The sequence below is a fragment of the Rutidosis leptorrhynchoides genome, chromosome 9 (assembly GCF_046630445.1).
Source record: "Rutidosis leptorrhynchoides isolate AG116_Rl617_1_P2 chromosome 9, CSIRO_AGI_Rlap_v1, whole genome shotgun sequence".
In the NCBI taxonomy this organism is placed as follows: Eukaryota; Viridiplantae; Streptophyta; class Magnoliopsida; order Asterales; family Asteraceae; genus Rutidosis; species Rutidosis leptorrhynchoides.
In genome coordinates this window covers 27655999-27678603 of record NC_092341.1, presented here as the reverse complement: position 1 = coordinate 27678603, position 22605 = coordinate 27655999, and the positions used below count along the sequence as shown (strand labels likewise).

Below are 22605 nucleotides of genomic sequence, written 5' to 3'. Positions count from 1 at the left end.
GTGTAAACTTATCATATTTTTTTTAACAATCTTATTTTAGTTTTAATTTATTATGAAAATAATTGTGTTATTAATAACACGAAAATATAACTCAGTATCTATTATTCCGTAGTATTTTCAACTCGGGGTAATATATTTCCTTTTGTTTCTGTAGCTACCACCACCCGGCCATATTATTATCCATGTTAGAAATATGATTTTATATATAATCTAATGACCATTTAATTAATACAAAATATAAAATATGATAAAATGTACTCGGTTATCAAAAAATTTAAACATCATTTGATTAAGTAGTTTATATTTATTATTACTACATAATTAAATAATTATTTGGTAAATCTTTAAATGATCTCTCGAGTAAAAATTTGCATCAAGATTAGTATTATTATGTAAATATAACTTAATTAGTATGTTTATTTAACTTATATGCTACAATTTAGTTTTGATTAAAGTGATTGATTTCTAAAAAAAAAAAAAAAAAAAAACACGAGAAACCAAAAATCAAACATCATCATGTTTTGCTAAATTTGTTGTTTTATGACTTTTATGTATCATGTTATACTTATCAATATCAATATTCTCAACTAACCTAATACGTCTCCTTCAATAAATCTAAATCATTCGCAATAATATATAACAAATTCTCAAATCACTGGCTCATAAAATGATTGTTTCTTATAATTGATAATTTCTTTAGCTTTCACGTTTTCGTGCAACGCACGAGCAAATAAAACTATAGATCAATCGCAAGAATGTATAACATATCCTCAAATCACGGGCTCATTAAACGATTGTTTCATATATAATTGATAATTTCTTTAGTTTTTACGTTTTCGTGCAACGCACGGGCTCATAAAACTAGTTAATGAAACAATAAAATTAGTTAATTTATAATTTTAACTTTTATTAGTAAATATTAAATGCATATGTTCTTTATTTCTATTACTACATATAATACGAGTACAATTATTATATATTGATGATGATGATGTACCACATAGTATTACTATAATTAGGTACCCGGAGATGGATGAGATGAAGAGGACCGAACCCCGATTAGAAGATGTTTCAGATTTGGTTCACGGCATACAATCTTTGGAGATGGAGGAGGTGAAGAGAAGCGGGCCATGTTTAGAAGATGTTGTCGATTTGGTTCACCACATACAATCTTTGTTGTCCATAAAAGAAGCGACTCGAACTTGTGTGTTGTCAAAGTTATGGAAACAAGCTTGGTATACCATCCCTACCCTTAGGTTTGATGATTATGAACATCAAGAAATTATGCACTTTATTGAGCAAACTCTCTCAAGGTATAATGAAGACAACGTGCCAATTAAAAGTATTGATCTTGGAATAACAATCGAAGATCAAGAGTCATCTTCTCTTGCTAATAAGTGTATACGAACCGTAGCTACCCAAAGATGTCTTAAAGAGCTTTCCCTCAAAATTTATAACTCTATAAGACGCAATTTTATACTTACAGATGAGATATTTTCCAGAGAAAATCTACAGAGACTTGAAATTGAGAGTACATACTCGAAGCGTCATGATAGTGTTTGTGTGACTCAGAATCCTGTGATCAACTGTGTGTCATTGAGAGTACTCAAGCTGTACAAAGTGAAGATAAGTGATGAGGTACTTAATAACTTATTCTCTACTTGTACATTACTTGAGAAGATACGCCTTATACACTGTACTGGCTTTACGAAGATCAAGATAAAAAATCTGCGTTATCTTCAAAAGTTTAAATTAGCAGCATCAATAAAAAGATATAAAATATTGGAAGTTGATGATGTCCCTAACCTTCAAAATTTGAAGTACTTTTCTTTACCCATTCCAAGGTCATTCAATTTTGATTCATTAAGTAGAGTGGTCGAGTTGAGATTATTCGATGTCATGATAGATGTTGCATTTGCTGATAACATCAAATCGAAATTACCTTTTCTCGAGAGTTTGGATCTTAGATTTTGTCACTGGAGTCCGAAAAGGTTGGATATTACAAGTGCGTCGTTGAAAAAACTGTCCCTAATGTTGCTTAAAGACAGGCAGATCGACGACTTACAAGTTTCTGCTCCTAAATTAATTCATTTGTTTTACAAAAGCCCCACAATTCCTAATCTATCGTTTCAAAATCATACTACTCCGGGAAAAATTCAGCTTGGTCGTCTCGAATTAGGGAAGCCCACGGATAATCATTGTCTTAATAAGATGAGGGAATTTCTCAATTTATCAAGCGAGTTTGACATTGGAATAAGATTTGATTTTTCTCATGAGGATGATGTACTGGACATGGATATTGATGATCTCGAAACACGGTTCCCATTTCCGGCTACAAACGTGCACAAACTATCGTTTGATATCTTTTCAGGCGAAGGCCGGGTGCACCCTTCATATTTTGATGCACTGTTTAGAATTTGCCATCCCAATTACATAACAACTAATGTATGCAATAGTTATAGTAGCTTATTAAGTGAACTGATGAAAAGGAAAACGTTAGGTTTGAAACACATCGAGCTTAAAAATCCACGTAACAATAAGTGGGAAGGTCTAACTGACACTAGTCCAGTAATTAGGTACCATGATCTTGAGTTGAAACTAAACTGGGGCTCTCTCTAAAAACATGCGTGCTCAGCTCATATTTCATGCAATTGTTTTGTTTGATTTAATGTTTGTTTGATTTCCTTTTACCTAATGGGGGTTACGTTGATTTACATTTCATGTTACCTACATACTTAATTGAAGTTTTATTTTATGCTGTTTTATTAGTTATCGAAATTGAAATTTTATATGACTGAACGATTCTTTTGATATAAGTAGTATTTCTAAAGTTTTCCTGTTCTTATGTTGTTACAAGTACATGAATGCCGATAATATATACATGGAGACCCAAATGTAGGAAAAGGTGCGTCGTTGAACATATCATTCTTAGTCACATTTTAGATGTACAAAACTGGACCTAATTAGATTAGATCTTTGATTATTTGATCCCCAAATTTATTATTTAATTCAAAGAATTTGTTGTATAATAAAAATGTTTGTGGTGCTTTGTGTCTTTGTAAGTTAAAGTTTCGTTCTACCTGTGATTAATAATGCATGCCACAGCAAGTTTCATTCTACCTGTGATCAGTAATGTGATTAGAAGCAACCTTAACTAAAATTCACATAAGCTATAAGCAGCTAAGTAAACTAAGATTGGGTTTATATGAAATATTAACTACTGATATAAGTATAATATTACAAAACCTGTTTTTAAGTAGTACAGAGTATTATTTTTAGTGCTTTGATGGGTATTTGTCAATTGTCATCCAGGCACTTTTAGCTTTACATTGGTTTTCTGCCATGCTTCAAATAAAACTTTTTGAATCAATGCAAATATGTTTTCGTTGCATTGAAGGGTTCAATGTGCGCAAGTCAGTAGGTAATTTTCATACCATGTTGTATGCACATTGATCTATTTATTATTTGATGTTAGCATATAAGGACCCAAACAACGCTAGTAATTCTGCAAGATTACTAGCCGAGTAGTGATACTATCAAGATCACTCAAACCCACTTAATGAACAAAAGATAATAAATGCGAAAAAAATAAATCGACACAAGATATAACGTGGTTATATGCAATCGTTGTGATTGCTTTAGTCCACGGACCAACTAGAGAGTGTTTATTTTCTGATTATTTGTATGTGGTGTGTTACAATTGCATACAATGAGTTCTATATATAGGAGTACAAGAACAACCAAACTTCAACTTGATCTTCAAGTGTACTAGTAATCATCAACTTAGAACCAACTAGCCATGCTTTACACCTTGTATTGGCATGATCACAGCCCTAATTTTAGGTGTAAAGTATCCAACTTTGCACCAAAAGTGAAAGGTAGGCTAAGCATGTTCGAATGTCAAGTGTGCAAGTTGACAACTTCCTGACAGGCAGGCGATGCGCCGCATCACCAAGGAATGCGCCGCATCACCAAGGAATGAGCCGCATCACCAAGGAATGCGCCGCATCCCTTTGCTTTCCACGAATGCAGATTCAAGAACTGGCATCAGATGCGCCGCATCTGAAGGAGATGCGCCGCATCTCTGCCCTTTGATGCGCCATATCAGCTTGAAACGCCGCATCCAAAACCTCCGAACCATTTTGCTTGCATAGATGCGCCGCATCCACCTATGATGCGCCACATCACAGCCCAGATTCAGTTTTCTTGTTTGTTTAATGACTCCATACTCCAACAAATCTCCCACTTGGAGACTTTGAACAAACTCCAATTATATCAATGAATTAACCTAGAACATTAAACCACCTTCGATTACCGCCAAATACCATTTGGAACACGCACGCTCAACACATACTTCGGATGAGTAGACTTTCAATAAAAGGTCTTCAATACTACTTGTTAAACTTGTAACACCATTCAAATCTCTAGCTGGGGTCTTCTCTCATCAATTCGTGAGAAGACCAATTGAGGTAATGCAAAACCTAAATTTCTCCGTCGTGACCACCTTAGTAAACATATTTGCAGGATTCTTTGTACCAAGGATTTTCTCCAAGAATAAAGTGCCATCATTTATATGTTGTCGAATAAAATGATACCTTATCTTGATGTGTTTCGTACGACTATGAAACACCGGATTCTTTCCAAGATGAACCGCACTTTGATTATCACAATACAAGACGCAATAGTCTTGTCTTTTACCCAACTTACCTAAGAAGTTCTTCAACCACACTAGCTCTTTAGAAGCTTCCGCAATAGCCAAGTATTCGGCTTCGGTGGTTGACAAAGCAACACTCTTTTGCAATCGAGATAACCAACTAATCGCCGTCTTCCCCATTGTGAAAACATAACCCGTAGTGCTTTTCCCCGAATCATCACATCCACCCAAATTAGCATCCGCATAGCCTCTAAGTATGAGATTGTTTTTAGAGAAACACAATCCCATATTAGAAGTACCTTTCAAATAACGAAGCAACCATTTGACCGCTTCCCAATGCTCTTTCCCCGGATTAGACATATAACGACTTACAACTCCCACTGCTTGAGCAATATCGGGTCTTGTACAAACCATGTCATATATAATACTACCCATGGCCGATGCATATGGAACCTTTTCCATATCTTTCTTGTCTCTTTCCGTCTTTGGTGATTGACTTTTCGACAGTTTTAAGGTGCTTCCCAAAGGCATAGAACGAGCCTTTGAATCTTTCATGTTGAACCTCTCTACTACTTTCTCAATATATTTAGATTGAGACAAGTATAGAGTACCCTTCACACGATCACGCACAATACTCATGCCAAGTATTTGCTTAGCACCACCAAGATCTTTCATCTTGAATTCTCGGGAAAGTAATCCCTTCAACTTGTTAATTTCGGACATGTTAGAACCTGCAAGCAACATGTCATCAACATACAACAATAAGATTATGTAAGAAGATTTGAATTTCTTCAAGTAGCAACAGTGATCCGATTCACATCTTAAGAAACCAATCTTCTTCATAAACTCGTCAAACTTCAAGTACTATTGCCGAGGTGCTTGTTTCAATCCATACAAACTTTTCTTTAGCTTACAAACCCACTTCTCTTTACCCTTTACCTCAAAGCCCTCGGGTTGCCTCATGTAGATCTCTTCAACAAGATCACCATGTAAGAATGCAGTTTTTACATCTAGTTGCTCAAGATGTAAGTCTTCGGTTGCAACCATAGAAAGTACCAAATGGATAGTAGTCATTTTAACTACCGGTGAAAATATCTCTTTGTAGTCAACCCCTTCCATTTGTTGAAAGCCTTTGACTACCAAACGAGCCTTGTACCTTCTCTTTCCATCTAACTCATTCTTAATTCTATACACCCATTTGCTTTGCAATGCCCTTTTATCATGAGGTAACTTCACTAGTGACCAAGTCTTGTTCTTCTCAAGTGATCCCATCTCTTCTTTCATGGCAAGCTCCCATTGTATGGATTCTTTTGTCTTCCTTGCCTCAAAGTAACTTTTGGGTTCACCATTCTCGGTATAGAGCAAGTAGTTTGCTGATGGGTAATACCTAGGATTAGGTTTGGGCACTCTAGTCGAGCGTCTTGGTGTAGGAGTAATCGGAATGGTTGGACCGGTTTCATTTGTATCCTCCTCATCACTAGAACTCGCACTATGTTCGGAATCATCACCGCTTTTCGAACCATCCCCATCATTAGCATTTTCTGACGCCTCACCATCATTTGGCAATTCATTGTTTCTCAAACTCCCACTAGAACCTGCAAGATCATCAATAGAAACATCGTCAAAAGTAACTTGACTCGGTTTAGGACTCCCCGTTTCCGGTTTTCCATAGACCGAATCTTCATCAAAAGTAACATCTCGCGAACGAATTACTTTTCTAGCCTCGTTTTCCCAACAACGATAGCCCATTTCATCCGACCCGTAGCCTATGAAAATACACTTCTTTGAATTAGCTTCAAGCTTGTCTCTATCCGCATCTTTGGTCTTCACATATGCATTACACCCAAAGATCCTAAGGTGACCATAACTCACATTCTTACCTTGCCATTCTTCCTCGGGAATTCGAAAACCCAACGGTGTTGAGGGTACTCTATTTATCAAATAAGCCGCCGTATTAACCGCATCTGCCCAAAAACATCTTAGGCAAACCGGCATGTAGTCTCATACTCTTAGCCCTTTCATTTAACATACGATTCATACGTTCGGCGACCCTATTGTGTTGCGATGTTTCCGGTACTGTTTTCAACATTCTAATACCGAGCTTTGCACAATGGTCTTTAAACTCAAGACTACCATATTCTCCTCCATTATCCGACTTCAAGCACTTGACTTTCAAGTTGGTTTCATTTTCTACCATAGCTTTCCACTTCACAAAAGTATTAAATACATCGGATTTAGCTTTAAGAAAGTAAACCCATACCTTTCGTGTGGAGTCGTCAATGAAGGTGACATAATAACGAGAACCTCCATGTGATTCTACATTGGTTGGACCAAACACATCCGTATGAACGAGCTCCAATTTCTCTAACTTAGGTGCATTCCACGACTTCCCAAAAGTAACCTTCTTTTGCTTCCCATATGTACATGGTTCGTAAAACCCAAGTTCCACCTTTTTCAAGTTCGGAATCCTCCCACTCGAAATGAGCATCTTCATACCCTTCTCACTCATATGCCCGAGTCTTCGGTGCCATAGAGTTGATTCGGACTTAACATTAACCATAGCAACCACCGTGTCTTCATCTAACACTTCAACCATATAAAGAGTTCCCCTTTTATGTCCACGAGCCACTACACAACTACCCTTAACCACCTTCCATTGGCAATTTTCAAAAGTAACCGCGTTACCTTCATCATCTAATTGACCAACCAAAATAAGTTTCCTTTTCAATTTAGGAATGTACCTTGCATTCTTCAAAGTCCAATTAGAACCAAGAGTAGTCTTCAAAACAACATCTCCAATACCCTCTATATTGAGTTTCTTGTTGTCCGCCAATCTCACCTTGCCTTGATATGAAAGAAAATTCTTCATCATGCTTTTGACATGAGTAGCATGAAACGAAGCTCCCGAATCTAAAATCCAAGACTCCATAGAATTTTCAACACTACACAAAAGTGCATCATCACTTTCCCCTTCGGCCAGGTTTACACCTTTCGCGGAACCATTTTTGCAATTCCTTTGAAAGTGCCCTTTTTGATTGCATCCCCAACAAGTAACTTCACTTCTATCTTTCGATGGATTCCTCTTCTTAGACTTCTTCCTACCCTTCTTGTCACCGCGTTCAAATTTATTACCCCGGTTGTCGGTACTTAACAAAGAACCGGACGTTGATTCTCCCGAGTTTCTCCTACGAGTATCTTCACCAAGAATCAAATCCCTTATAGCTTCAAACGCTAGCTTAGTAGTTCCCGTAGAGCTACTAACCGCGGTAACCGTACCCGACCAACTTTCCGGTAATGATGAAAGCAAGATAAGTGCTTATAGTTCATCATCAAACTTAATCTCTACCGATTCAAGTCTTGAAACGTTATTATTAAATTCATTGATATGATCTGTTGCACTCGTACCTTCCTTCATCTTAGTATTAAACAATTGATGCATGAGAAATACCTTATTTGCAGCGGTAGGTTTCTCATACATGTTAGAGAGTGCTTTCAAGCAAGCAAACGTCGTCTTCTCATTCACAACATTGTATGCAACGTTCTTAGCAAGTGAAAGACGAATAGCACCCAAAGCTTGACGATCCAAAAGCGTCCAATCGGCATCGTCCATGCTTTCGGGCTTGGTCTCTAACAAGGGTTGGTGTAGCTTCTTTTGATACAAGTAATCTTCAATTTGTATCTTCCAAAAGCCAAAGTCTCTCCCATCGAATCGGTCGATTCTAAACTTTCCATCTTCCGCCATCGTTCCCTTAACGAAACCTTGTGCTCTAGATACCAGTTGTTAGGATATAAGGACCCAAACAATGCTAGTAATTCTACAAGATTACTAGCCGAGTAGTGATACTATCAAGATCACTCAAACCCACTTAATGAACGAAAGATAATAAATGAGAAAAAATAAATCGACACAAGATATAACGTGGTTATATGCAATCGTTGTGATTGCTTTAGTCCACGGACCAACTAGAGAGTGTTTATTTTCTGAATATTTGTATGTGGTGTGTTACAATTGCATACAATGAGTTCTATATATAGGAGAGAACAAGAACAACCAAACTTCAACTTGATCTTCAAGTGTGCTAGTAATCATCAACTTAGAACCAACTAGCCATGCTTTACACCTTGTATTGGCATGATCACAGCCCTAATTTTAGGTGTAAAGTATCCAATTTTGCACCAAAAGTGAAAGGTAGGCTAAGCATGCTCGGATGTCAAGTGTGCAAGTTGACAACTTGCTAACATGCAGGCGATGCGCCGCATCACCAAGGAATGTGCCGCATCCCTTTGCTTTCCACGAATGCAGATTCAAGAACTGGCATCAGATGCGCCGCATCTGAAGGAGATGCGCCGCATCTCTGCCCTTTGATGTGCCATATCAGCTTGAAACGCCGCATCCAAAACCTTCGAACCATTTTGCTTGCATAGATGCGCCGCATCCACCTATGATGCGCCGCATCACAGCCCAGATTCAGTTTTCTTGTTTGTTTAACGACTCCATACTCCAACATTTGATTGCATTTGTCTTCACTTTTGATGAAGAGTGAGTTTGGGTAACTGGGTTTATATTGATAATAATAGCATTGGATAAGTAGAAGGGAACAAAACATGAATTCAACTCCACTGCCGGGACCACCGGTTATAAAATGCATTGGCCGGTAAATTTAGTATTATATCCATTTGATCCACTGTCAATAAGCATTAATAATTATTCTAATGAATGGGTTGAGATTGCCACTGTTGGATCACAGGTCCAATAACTAACTCAAAAAACAACTCATAAATATTGACATGAGTTATAGAAAGAAATATACGGAGTAATAAAGAACATGCTGGTGACAAAAGAAAATGATTAAAAGTTATGTCACAAATGTACACGCGGGATCGTTTTGATAGATTTATAAATCAAATCTGATATCAAACTTATATCCTTATACATTGATCATGCTAGTTAAGTTCGTTTCTTGATTTAATCTTTTTCAAGGTAATTCTTAAGTAAAACTTAAGTTGGAAATCAATTTGGACTTTTTTCTTATACTGAATGAATAATTGATTGATTGATCAGTCGTGGTTAAATGGGTGGGTTGGGTAATGGATGCATATGTTTTTCTGCATATATTTTTTTATTGGTATTACTATATACTATTATTATATCATAATCATGATCATAATCATAATTATAATCGTAATCGTCATAATAATAACAACAAGAATAATATACCTCATAGTATTTACTATAATCATGAATTCTGTAGTACGGTAATTAGGTACCCGGAGATGGAGGAGGTGAAGAGAAGCGGACAACGATTAGAAGATGTTGTCGATTTGGTTCACCGCATACAATCTTTGTTGCCCGTAAAAGAAGTGTTAAATTATTAATGTCTTTCCACACTATTCTAGAATTAACTAATATTTATTAGTGATATGATCTTAGATATTTATCATATAAATGTCTAGAAGTTAGTTAGCAAAAAGAAATCAGAATATACTAGAATAATAATAACCGACATAAGTGATGCTATAAATAGGATGATGATGTTGATGATAGATGTGGAACAACAACTAAATCCAAAAGCAATAAAAGGTGTTGCATTTTTAATACAAGTCTTTCTATCCTATTTCTCCATATTCCTACAAAACCAAACGTCCCCTCATAACATATAAATTAAAACCAATTAACTTTTAATAATTCTAAATACACAAGTATTATAACAAGTGGTATCAGAGCCAGGTTGGGCGTTTGTTCGAGTACACCATGACTACCGTTGGTGCGTATAATATTCCGGTCCCCATCTTTGATGGCGACAACTATGATTTTTGGAGTATTCGAATGAAGACATATTTCCAAGCACAAAGCTTGTGGGATATTGTCGAAGTCGGGTTCACAACTCCAAAAGACGTCGAAACTCTGTCCGCGGAAGAACAGGAAAAATACAACAAAAATGTTGTAAGAAATGCTGCTGCTCTAGGCTACATCCAACAAGCCTTGACGCCGTCTATCTTTCCACGAATTATGGGAGCTACGACAGCCAAAGAGGCGTGGAAGATTCTTCAAGAAGAATTTCAAGGAAATGTCAAGGTGAGATCCGTCAAACTACTAACTCTAAGGAGAGATTTTGAAAATTTAAATATGAAAGACACTGAGACCGTAAAAGATTACTATTCTAGAATTAAAGAAATAGTAAATCAAATGAGAGCCTATGGAGATTCTATAACTGATAAAAGGATCATAGTATGACTGAAAAATACGATCATGTCATTACCGCTATTGAAGAGTCAAAAGACATCGAGGCTCTGTCAGTAACGGAATTAGTTGGCTCTCTTGAAGCATATGAGGCTAGACTGAGTTGGCGTAGTGAAAACTCACTCGAAAGTGCCTTTCAGTCTAAATTCAAATTAAGGTCTCAAAAATCTAATAATGGGGGGAAAAGAAATTTTCAAGAAAATTCGAAAGGAGGAGATAAACCCAGAACCGGGTTTGATCAAAGAAGAAAAAGCTACCCTCCATGCGGTATTTGCAAAAAGACAAACCACTTGGAGAAAGATTGTTTCCACAAAGGAAAGCCACAATGCAATAACTGCAAAAGATTTGGGCATCTAGAAAAAGATTGCCGTTTAAAACAAAATCATCGAGCTAACTTCACGGAAGAAAGTGAAGATATACCGGAGAACAAAAATCAGCTATTCTATGCCTGCCATGTCCCAAATAAACAGAGAGACGATACTTGGTTGATCGACAGTGGGTGCAGCAACCACATGACAGGAGATGAGAAGTTATTTCATAGTATCAACACGTCAGTAAAATCCCGCGTCAAACTAGGGAATGGAGCGCTTGTTGATACTAAAGGCAAAGGTACTATTACTGTTCAAACTAATAACGTCACTCGATCTATCAATGACGTTCTTCTAGTACCAAGCCTAGCAAGTAACTTGCTAAGTGTTGGTCAAATGATGGAGCACGGATACTCTTTACTCTTCGAAGACAAATCATGTGTTATTAGTGACAAGAAAAACAACTATAAACTAATAGCCGAGGTGCCAATGGAGAACCGCAACTTTCCGCTTCGTTGTCAGTATATCAGAGATACAGCCATGAAAGTCCAAGTCGAAGAATCATGGCTATGCATCGAAGATTTGGCCACTTTAACTTTCACGCACTTAAAATCCTTCAACAAAAAAATATGATGAGAGACTTGCCAAGCATAGAAGAGATCAACGACACGTGTGAGAGCTGTGTGATGGGCAAGCAACATCGAAAACCTTTCCCTCGTGACAAAGCCTGGAGAGCGAAAGGTATACTGGAGCTGGTGCACACTGATGTTTGTGGACCAATGAGGACCCCGTCACTTAACCAAAACAGGTACTTTATCCTCTTCATCGATGACTATTCTAGAATGACGTGGGTTTATTTCATGCGTGAAAAATCTGAAGTATTTACGATATTCAAGAAGTTCAAAAACTTCGTAGAAAAGAGTAGTGGCCATTATATTAAAACACTAAGGAGTGATAGAGGAAAAGAATACACCTCTACACAGTATAATAAATTCTGTGAAGATGAAGGAGTTAAACGTCAACTCACTGTTGGTTACGCTCCTGAGCAAAATGGCGTCTCTGAACGCAAAAATAGAACTGTAGTGGAAATGGCCAAAACAATGATACACGAAAAAGGTCTTCCAAACAGTTTCTGGGCTGAAGCTGTATACACAGCTGTATATATACTAAATTGATGTCCCACGAAACCCGTAGAAAACAAGACTCCGATAGAGGCATGAAGTGGAAGGAAACCGTCAGCGAAACATCTGCGAGTATTTGGGAGTATTTGCTACATCCACGTTCCTAAGGAGAAACGTCACAAGCTCCAAGAAAAATCAGAAAAAGGAATATTCTTGGGCTACAGCACACAGTCTAAAGGCTACCGAGTCTATAACCTGAAGACTAATAACATCGTGATCAGCCGAGACGTGGAGTTTGATGAAGACGCTTCTTGGAACTGGGAAAAGGACAAAGTTGAAAAACAAACATATCTTCCTCGAATATCTATGGAAACTCCAGCCCAACAACCACTACAAGTTGAGCATTCTGAACAACAAGAAAGTACCGGTGAAACAAGCCCTGCTACACCAACTTCTCCATCAACAAGATTACCTTTGGCGCAAGACGAGTCAAGTCCAGAGTCAACACCTGGAAGAGTCAAAGCATTAGCAGATATATACGAGACTTGCAACTTCTCAACTATAGAACCTGAAAGCTATGAAGTTGCAGCAAAAGATGAAAAATGGGTGACGGCTATGAATGAAGAAATGAGAATGATCGAAAAAAACAACACATGGGAGTTAGTTGATCCTCCCGAAGATAAAGAAATCATTGGAGTTAAGTGGGTTTATAAAACAAAGCTCAACCCTGATGGTTCTATACAAAAACACAAAGCAAGGCTAGTAGCTAAAGGCTATTCACAACAACCAGGAGTTGACTACAACGAAACTTTCGCACCTGTAGCTCGACTGGATACTATAAGAGCACTTGTGGCGCTAGCAGCTCAACGAAGGTGGAAGATTCACCAATTAGATGTGAAATCAGCCTTTCTAAATGGGTATCTCGAAGAAGAAACATACGTAGAGCAACCACAAGGGTTCATTCAGAAAGGAAAAGAAAATCAAGTCCTAAAACTAAAGAAAGCCTTATATGGACTTAAACAAGCGCCACGCGCATGGTATAGCCGCATTGACAGCTACTTCACAAGTTCAGGGTTCAGGAGGAGTCAAAGTGAGCCCACACTCTACATCAAAACCCAAGGTAACTCTGACACTCTCATTCTTTCCTTGTATGTCGATGATCTTATGTATACGGGAAACAATGAGAGAATGATACAAGAGTTTAAAGAAGACATGATGAAAACGTTTGAGATGAGCGACCTTGGTTTGATGCGCTATTTTCTTGGCATCGAAATCAGTCAAGAAAAGGAAGGCATCTTCATATGCCAAAAGAAATACACAGAAAATCTCCTGAAAAAGTTTAAACTATACGGTTGTAAAACCGTCGCGACGCCACTAGTTGTCAATGAGAAGATGAGACAAGAAGAAGGATCGGAGAAAGCGGATGCTTCAAGATTCAGAAGTCTCATTGGAAGTCTACTATATCTAACATCAACAAGACCAGACATCATGTACGCAACGAGTCTGCTATCCAGGTACATGCAAAACCCTACTCAAATACATTACGGAGCTTCTAAAAGAATATTAAGATACTTGCAAGGTACCATGGACTATGGAATATGGTACAAGCCCACTATAGACTCGAAGCTTTATGGATACACAGATAGTGATTGGGCCGGATCAGTGGATGACATGAAAAGTACGTCAGGATACGCATTCACAATTGGATCTGGTGTATTCTCTTGGGCATCAAAGAAACAAGAAACAGTAGCACAATCGTCAGCTGAAGCCGAATACATAGCTGCCGCAAACTCAGCTAATCAAGCTATATGGCTAAGAAGAATTCTAGAAGACATGGGTGAAAAACAAGACGACGCTACAAAAATATTCTGCGACAACAAGTCTGCAATTGCGATGGCTAAGAATCCTGTGTTTCATGGTAGAACAAAACACATTGATATCAAATATCACTTCTTAAGAGAAGTCTCCTCCAAGAAAGATATTGAATTACAATACTGCAAAACCGAAGAGCAGATTGCAGACATATTCACCAAAGCACTACCAAGACCCAAGTTCGAGTTTCTACGCAACATGCTTGGAGTAATCTCGAAAGACATTAAGGAAGAGTGTTAAATTATTAATGTCTTTCCACACTATTCTAGAATTAACTAATATTTATTAGTGATATGATCTTAGATATTTATCATATAAATGTCTAGAAGTTAGTTAGCAAAAAGAAATCAGAATATACTAGAATAATAATAACCGACATAAGTGATGCTATAAATAGGATGATGATGTTGATGATAGATGTGGAACAACAACTAAATCCAAAAGCAATAAAAGGTGTTGCATTTTTAATACAAGTCTTTCTATCCTATTTCTCCATATTCCTACAAAACCAAACGTCCCCTCATAACATATAAATTAAAACCAATTAACTTTTAATAATTCTAAATACACAAGTATTATAACAAGAAGCAACTTGAACTTGCGTGTTGTCAACGTCATGGAAACACGCTTGGTATACCAACCCTACCCTCATGTTACATTCTGATGAACAAGAAACTATGCACTTTATTGATCGAACTGTGCTAAGGCATTACGAAGCCAACATACCAATTAAAACTTTTGCTCTTTGAATAAGAATCAAGAACCAAGAGTCAGCTTCTCTTGCTAATAATTGGATTCGAACCGTAGCTACCCAAAGATGTCTCAAGTAGCTTTCCCTAAAAATATGTAACTCTATGAGTAACGAGTTTATAGATTTTTTTTTTTTTTTTTTGAAATGGTAATAAACCATTCAAAAGTTTGAAAAATAGAAAACTTAGAAAAAAATTTGCAAACATAGTAATTCCGGACTTCCAAACTCCGGATTTCACCATTTCACCCAAAACCGGAGTTTGGAACTCCGGTTTCAGCCCTCTCTCATCAAAAGCTGCACGTTTACTGACCATAATTTGGGTGAAAATGTTAAATCCGGAGTTCCAAAATCCGGTTTTGGATGAAATGTTGAAATCCGGAGTTCCAAACTCCGGAATTACTATGTTTGTAAAAGATTTTCCAGGTTTTCTATTTTTCAAACTTTTGAATGGTTTATTACCATTTCAAAAAAAAAAAAAAAATCGAGTTTATACTTGCTGATGAGATATTTTCTGGAGAAAATCTACACATACTTGAATTTTGTAGTTTTAACTCCATAGATGGTGATAATGTTTGGGTGACTCAAAATCCTGTGATTAATTGTGTGTCATTAAGAGTACTCAAGTTGTACCTTGTGAAGATAAGTGACGAGGTACTTAATAGCTTATTCTATACTTGTACATTACTTAAGAAGATAGAACTTTTTTTATGTACTGGCTTGACGAAGATCAAGATAAAAAAACTCTGCGTTATCTTCAAGAGTTTAAATTAGTATCGTCATCAAAAAAATATAAAACTTTGGAAGTTGGTGATGTCCCTAACCTTCAAATGTTTGAGTACATGACTTATAACAATCCCAAGACATTCAACATTGATTCTTGTGTAGAGTGACAAAGTTAAAAACTGTGTCGTTGAAAGTTGGATATCACAAGTGTGTCGTTGAAAAAACTGTCCCTACTAATTTTGTTTCAAAACAGGCAGATCGATGTACAAGTTTACGCTCCTAAACTACTTCATTTGTTTTACAATAGCCCCATAATTATTCCCAATCTCTCGTTTCAAAATCATACTACTTGAAACAACCCAACTCGTAATCCACACAAATATTTTTTTTTTAAAAATATATAAACCATTAACGTCCAGTTAAATGATTACATAACGTGAAACGTTTCATTAAACCCATTAGAACAATATCGCAAGTTTAATGTTTACAAGTAAGGCACAAAGGCCCTTAATCAAATGTAACACAAGTTCGACCCGTTAAAATGATAGTTTTAATCCAAACAACACTGAGCTTGGTTTGGGGCTAAACTATCCAAAACACTAGGCCGACTTAAAAAAAAAAAAGCTTCAACGAGCATCCAACAAGGGGCAACTAGTGCCCAACAACCCCCTTCCCCTTCTCCGAACCTGCATCTAAAAAGATAAACAACGAGAGGAGTAAGCTAATGCTTAGTGAGTGCAATAATTAGACACATGCATATATAATCTATCTACTTGCATTCACTTACACAATACCGCATACAAGCTAGCAATTCAAAGGCATATCAATCTCAAGTATAACGCTAAAATCCTCCGACCACACAAGCTAGCATAACAAAGGCATATAACACGAACAATGTAATATGCTACACTACGACACACAACCATGGTTAACCAATCGTACAAGGTATGGTACTCGAATTTCCCATCGGTGTTCATAACAACCGTTAGTGTACAACAACATATATCACTAACCCTTGGCGGAACGACAACGCATTTCCGTTCACAAAACCGTTAATGTACAATGACATATATCACTATCTTGGACAACACATATCCGTTCATAATCCGTTAGTGTACAACGTCATATATCACCAACTCAGACAACTCATATCCGTACCTACAACTAAATACATCATATACATACATGTATACTTATTCCACTCACCTTATCACGCCGGTGGTGATTAAATACTTACGTAAGCCTCAAAGCAAGTACCTAATACATTAAGTACACAAATCAACATAGAACTAGTGGAATTAACCACCGTCACTTAACTCTTGAGCATTTAATGACCCAATTGCATTAAATGACCCACTTACACCAAAACCGCCCATTAATGGCCAAGACTCATTATAAATCACTAAAAACTAGTGATTATAGTCCAATATCAATAACTAGCACCATCTAGGGTATTCTCATACCCATTTCACCCAACTAGGTCAACAATCACCCATTTGACCCATTTTAATACTTATACTCACAAACTTTGGTCAAACTTAACCCATTAACAAGCTTTCATTATTTCACAAGTGTATTAGTGACTGACACCACCATTAACACTAACAAATCCTAAATTACATGACCAAACTCTAGATTAACTCCATTTGGGTTTCCTTACATCAAATTAGCCCAAGTTCACCCATTAAGTCCCCAAATGGGTCTTACAAGTCTCAAATGGCCAAACCCTAACCATAAATTAACTAAAACTCAAAATACGGAGTTAAGACTTACCAACACTATCCACTCGTAGCTAAGAATGAGGAGAACAACTTTACTTCTTGCTCCAAAGATCAAATCTCAAATCTTCACTCTCAAATCTCACTTTGAAATTAAATGGGTTTTATGTTTTGAGAGGAAATAGAGAAAGAAAATGGAAAAGAAATGAATAAGAATGGATAAGTGGTTGAGATTTAATGTCCCAATCAGATCCACACATAAAAAGACGAATATACCCTCGAACCACACCTTTTAAAAACAAATTTCGGAACCAGTTTGCCCAGACGGTCGCGGCGCGACCCCCAAATGTCGCGGCGCGGCGATTCACTAAAAATACGGGCTGTTTAACACTCCTCCTAAAACTGGTTTGTGTTGTTTGTCGCGGCGCGACCATGATCACCGCGGCGCGGCAATGGCTTGTGACTGACCATTTCGACAACTTAACTCGATTACCATATTATTCGACTTGTACACTCCATTCCCGCTTCCCATATTCACCTAGCCTTCACTAAATAGTCTCGCAAGACTTACAACACTCCTAAACCATGTGTATACTCATACAGTCATACACATCTACATTCTCATGCGTTATATATATATATATATATATATATATATATATATATATATATATATCGTACACATCAAATTAACATTATATTTTATTTAATCACATAAACAAACGAATTATGACGTACTAACGATTAAATATGTACCTTAATTTACGTGTGGGAAAAATGGGATGTTACAACTCTCCCCCACTTGAATCGGAGCGCGTCCTCGCGATCCAAGCCGCATGACAAGCCGGAAAATAAACCAAAACAAACTCTTCGGATTCCCACGTAAACTCGGAACCCTTTCGATGATGCCATTGGACTTTAAAAGTCCTTACTTCTTTGTTACGCAACAATTTGACCTTTTCATAAAGAATAGCTATCGGTTCTTCAACGTATTCTAGCTTGTTGTTCAAGGTAATCTCATCTAATGGCACCCACGTCTAGTCATCCGCAAGACACTTACGGAGATGGGAAACGTGAAACGTGTTATGGATTCCCGCAATCTCTTCGGGCAACTCTAGTCTATAGGCAACCTCACCAACACGTGCCAAAACCTTGAAAGGACCAATAAATCGAGGAGCTAACTTTCCTCGCTTTCGAAACCGAATAACACCTTTCCACGGCGAAACCCTAAGCATCACCATGTCACCTTCTTGAAACTCAATCGGTCATCTTCTCCTTTATCGGCATAAGATTTTTGTCTATCTTACGCCGCTTTAAGTCGAGCCCGAATCATCTCAATCTTACTATTCGTCTCTAGAACCAAATCGGTACTCTCGATTTTTTGTTGACCCACTTCTCCCCAACAAATAGGAGTTCGACATCTACGCCCATAAAGAATCTCATAAGGTGGCATTCCAATACTAGTGTGATAACTATTATTGTACGAGAATTCCACCAATGGTAAGTGCTCATCCCAACTATCATCAAAATCAATAACACACGCCCTTAACATATCCTCCAACGTTTGATTTGTACGTTCGGTTTGACCGTCCATTTGAGGATGATATGCCGTGCTCATTTTCAATTGAGTACCCATATCTTCATGAAACTTATTCCAAAACCGAGACGTGAAACGAGTATCTCGATCCGAAACAATAGATATAGGAACCCCATGTCTCGATATCACCTCCTTGATAAATAACTTGAACAAGGTCTCCGACGATATCGTTTCCCGAATGGGAAGAAACAAGGCACTCTTCGTCAATCGATCAACTATCACACAAATCGTATCAAATTGGGTCCTCGCCGTCTTTGGTAACTTTGTAATGAAGTCCATAGTAATGTGCTCCCATTTCCATTTCGGAACTTCTAATGGTTGTAGCTTACCATACGGCTTTTGGTGTTCGGCTTTAACTTGCAAACACGTGACGCATTGTTCAACATACTTAACAACATCAAGTTTCATGCCGGGCCACCAATACTCTTTCTTCAAATCATAATACATCTTTGTTGCACCCGGATGAATGGAATACTTTGACTTATGTGCTTCATCAAGTAGCACCCTTCGGTAATCACCCATCTTAGGTACCCACACCCTACCTTGAAAGGACAACAAACCATGCGGGCCTAAGGTAATGGACTCCGTTTGCCCCACGATTCGTTCCTCATGTTTATTGTTAACAAAAGCTTCAATTTGAATCTCACCAAGCTTTACAAGAAAATCGTTAGTAATAATCATGTGTAACGACCCTGAAAATTTCAACGTTTATTTATTAATAATTGTTATTATTAATACGTATGATTAAACGAATGTATGTTATTACATTTACATGTTACCATGATTGCCCGTACTTGACTTTTAAGTGCCCGAAACGTCTTTGTGACACCCGGAACTTTCACGAATAATATTTTTTAGATATTATTTACATTCATGATTAAATTTATTAATCATTTTAATTAACTAAGGCTATTAGTTAGTTACTTGGGCTTTAATTGGGTTTAATTGTTAATTAGTTGAACTTGGGCTTTGTTAGTGTAATGGACTCATGAATAAGACTCATAAGCCCACCCTACATCTTAAATGGGTTTATTAGCCCATGTCTTGCAAGTGTAAGTAATACTTAGAGATTGAACTAGTTAGTTGGGCATTAAGAATCTAGTTACCTTATAATCCCCATGAGACCACATCTAATATCCATCTTTTGTAAGCTTTTCAAGCAATTAACCAACAAACATTTCACTCCCCCATTTTGACAAGCAAACCGTGGCCTAGAGGGGCGCAAAGGGGATTCAAAATCTTTTTTTTTTCAATACTTGTTTACTTGCATTCACTTCTCATTTCTCACACTTCAACTTGCATTTCATTTTTCTCTTACATTTCTCTCATTTTCTCTCAAAGTCTTGTAAGTAATATGAACACTTTTCCTCTCTTTTCTTCATCTTAAAACCAAATTACATATACACATTTATCATCATTTGTTAGTTGATATTTGTTCATGTTTGTTAATTAATTACTTGTTGTTGTTTACTTACTATTTTCTAAGAAGCAAACTTGTTAGTTTGATTCTTCATCTAACTTGTTCTTACAAGACATACAAGAACATAAAGTTTCTAGCTTATGTTCTTCATTTATTGTTTCAAAAGATTTAGAGTTCATGTGTTGCAAACCATACTTGTGATTCATGAAGTAAACTTTAAAGTTTACTTTCTTAAAGATCAAACCTTGGTTTGAATCTTTAAAGTATGAACAAGTATGAACAACCATGAACAAATCACTTGTTTACTTAGTTTACTTCTTCATTTTATGCACTTTAATTTCATGTAGTTAGTTTATATGGTCAAGTACTACAAGTTAGTCTTGATCTCATATCTCTTGAACAAATTAAGTTAACTTTGAAAGTTCAAGAACACACAAATAAGTTTTCTTTAAATATAACTTTAGATCTAGAATTTTGAGTCTTGGATCTTCAAGATCAAACTAAGAACTATGTTCTACTACTTATGATCTTGATTAGTTAGTTAACTTTCAAGTTTATAGTTCATGTAAGTGTCAAACCTAAGACTTTGATGTAACTTTGGTTCATCAAACTACATGCAACTCTTAAGTGAGTTGTGCTTCATGTCTTAGAATTGCACTAGGGTTATGATGGTCAAGACTTGGTTAAGATGATGTAGATACATCAATGAGTTGTACACTTGAAGCTATATGCATCAAGGATGAGAACCATGATGAACATCAAGCACCAAGACCACCGGAACCCTTTTAAACTCACTGTTTCTGTCCAAAAGCTACTGATCTGATGCTTCTGTAACAGACCAGTAGACCTGGGCTGTTCTAACCTTGATTTTTAGATATAACTTTTTCGAGTAGATAACTTTTCATATAGGACTCGTCTTAATCCGAGTTACGGTTTAGGATTTATGGCCCTCCGATCGTTACTATGTCCTTTAACGTTGTAAAGAAATTTCTGACCTACTCACACTTAGACCGTCGCCACGGTCAAACCAAGACGAGTTTGCTTCTGTAAATTTTACCACACTTAAGGGACTCATAGATGGAGCCATGGCCACTGGTCTCACCTTAATTCAGTATGGGTAGAGGCCGTGGTGACTGACTGAAGTCAGACTTTGTTTTAAACTACTTTCATAAACGAAACCTACCTTACGCCTTTTGTTTAATGATGAAAGATGATGACCCTTAAGACCTTAAATACATACTTTTAAATCTATTAAGACGATTTACCGACTTAGTACTATTTGACTTAGGTTGAGGACCTCGGACCGTTTACTTGCACACCTTTCCCGACTACTACTTTACCGCTACATTATCATTGTGAGTTATAGCATTCCCTTTTTACTTTAAACTTATTTTGGGAACTGAGAATACACGCGGATTTTATGTTTTACATACTAGGTACGAGTACTTAAACTTATATATGTGTGGGTTATACAACGGCATAAACATTCCCTTTAGCTCGGTAACGTTTAATCATTGGTTTTTGAACCGTGAACGCGAATCTTAGATATGGATCCATAGGGTTTGACATCCCCACTCGGGCTAGTAGCGCTAGCATTTAACGAGTGTTTAATACTTCGTATACATACGCACTTGCCAAGTGTACTTTCAGGGGGTATAAACGTTAAGTTAGTTACCAAGTGCCCACGGTTAACATATACTTTATCATACTGTTTTGAAACGCTCTTTGTAGCACTGAAATCTCGTGGCCTACCTTACATACTGTTATACTTAAACTATAGCTCACCAACCTTTGTGTTGATGTTTTTAAGCATGTTTTTTTTAGGTGCTTGAGGTTAGCTTCCGCTGTGTACTAGTCGTGCTGTAGACACCCGCTGCTTAGAGTTGTCATCGCATGAACTACTTTATTTTGCATTCAAACATTCATACTTTTTAACTATGACTTGTAACGACCATTGTGGTCACATACACTTATTATTTGCTTCTACTTAGTGAAGCATGCTTTTGAAATGTAAAACATTTGATGTCGGTTGTGACATCACCTTTTTATCGTGAATGCAACTTCTTTAATTACAGCATATAGTACTTAAACTTGTAATGATCCTGTTGTTGATGATTCGTACACAATGGTTTTGTACGGGGCATCACATTTGGTATCAGAGCCAGGTTGTAGGGAATTAGGTTGCATTAGTGACTTTAAG

General features: G+C 37.1%; 1 protein-coding gene across 1 annotated transcript; it reads left to right on the top strand.

Annotated features, from left to right (window-relative positions):
- The first annotated feature begins 1029 nt into the window (after window positions 1-1029).
- Window positions 1030-2619, top strand: LOC139867863 (F-box/LRR-repeat protein At5g02910-like). The gene has a single exon (XM_071856211.1). The coding sequence runs from the start codon at window positions 1030-1032 to the stop codon at window positions 2617-2619; it is 1590 nt and encodes a 529-aa protein (XP_071712312.1).
- Window positions 2620-22605: the final 19986 nt, after the last annotated feature.

Coding starts and splice junctions, on each gene's coding strand:
- LOC139867863 (XM_071856211.1), top strand. CDS start 1,030: ATGGATGAGATGAAGAGGACCGAACCCCGATTAGAAGATGTTTCAGAT.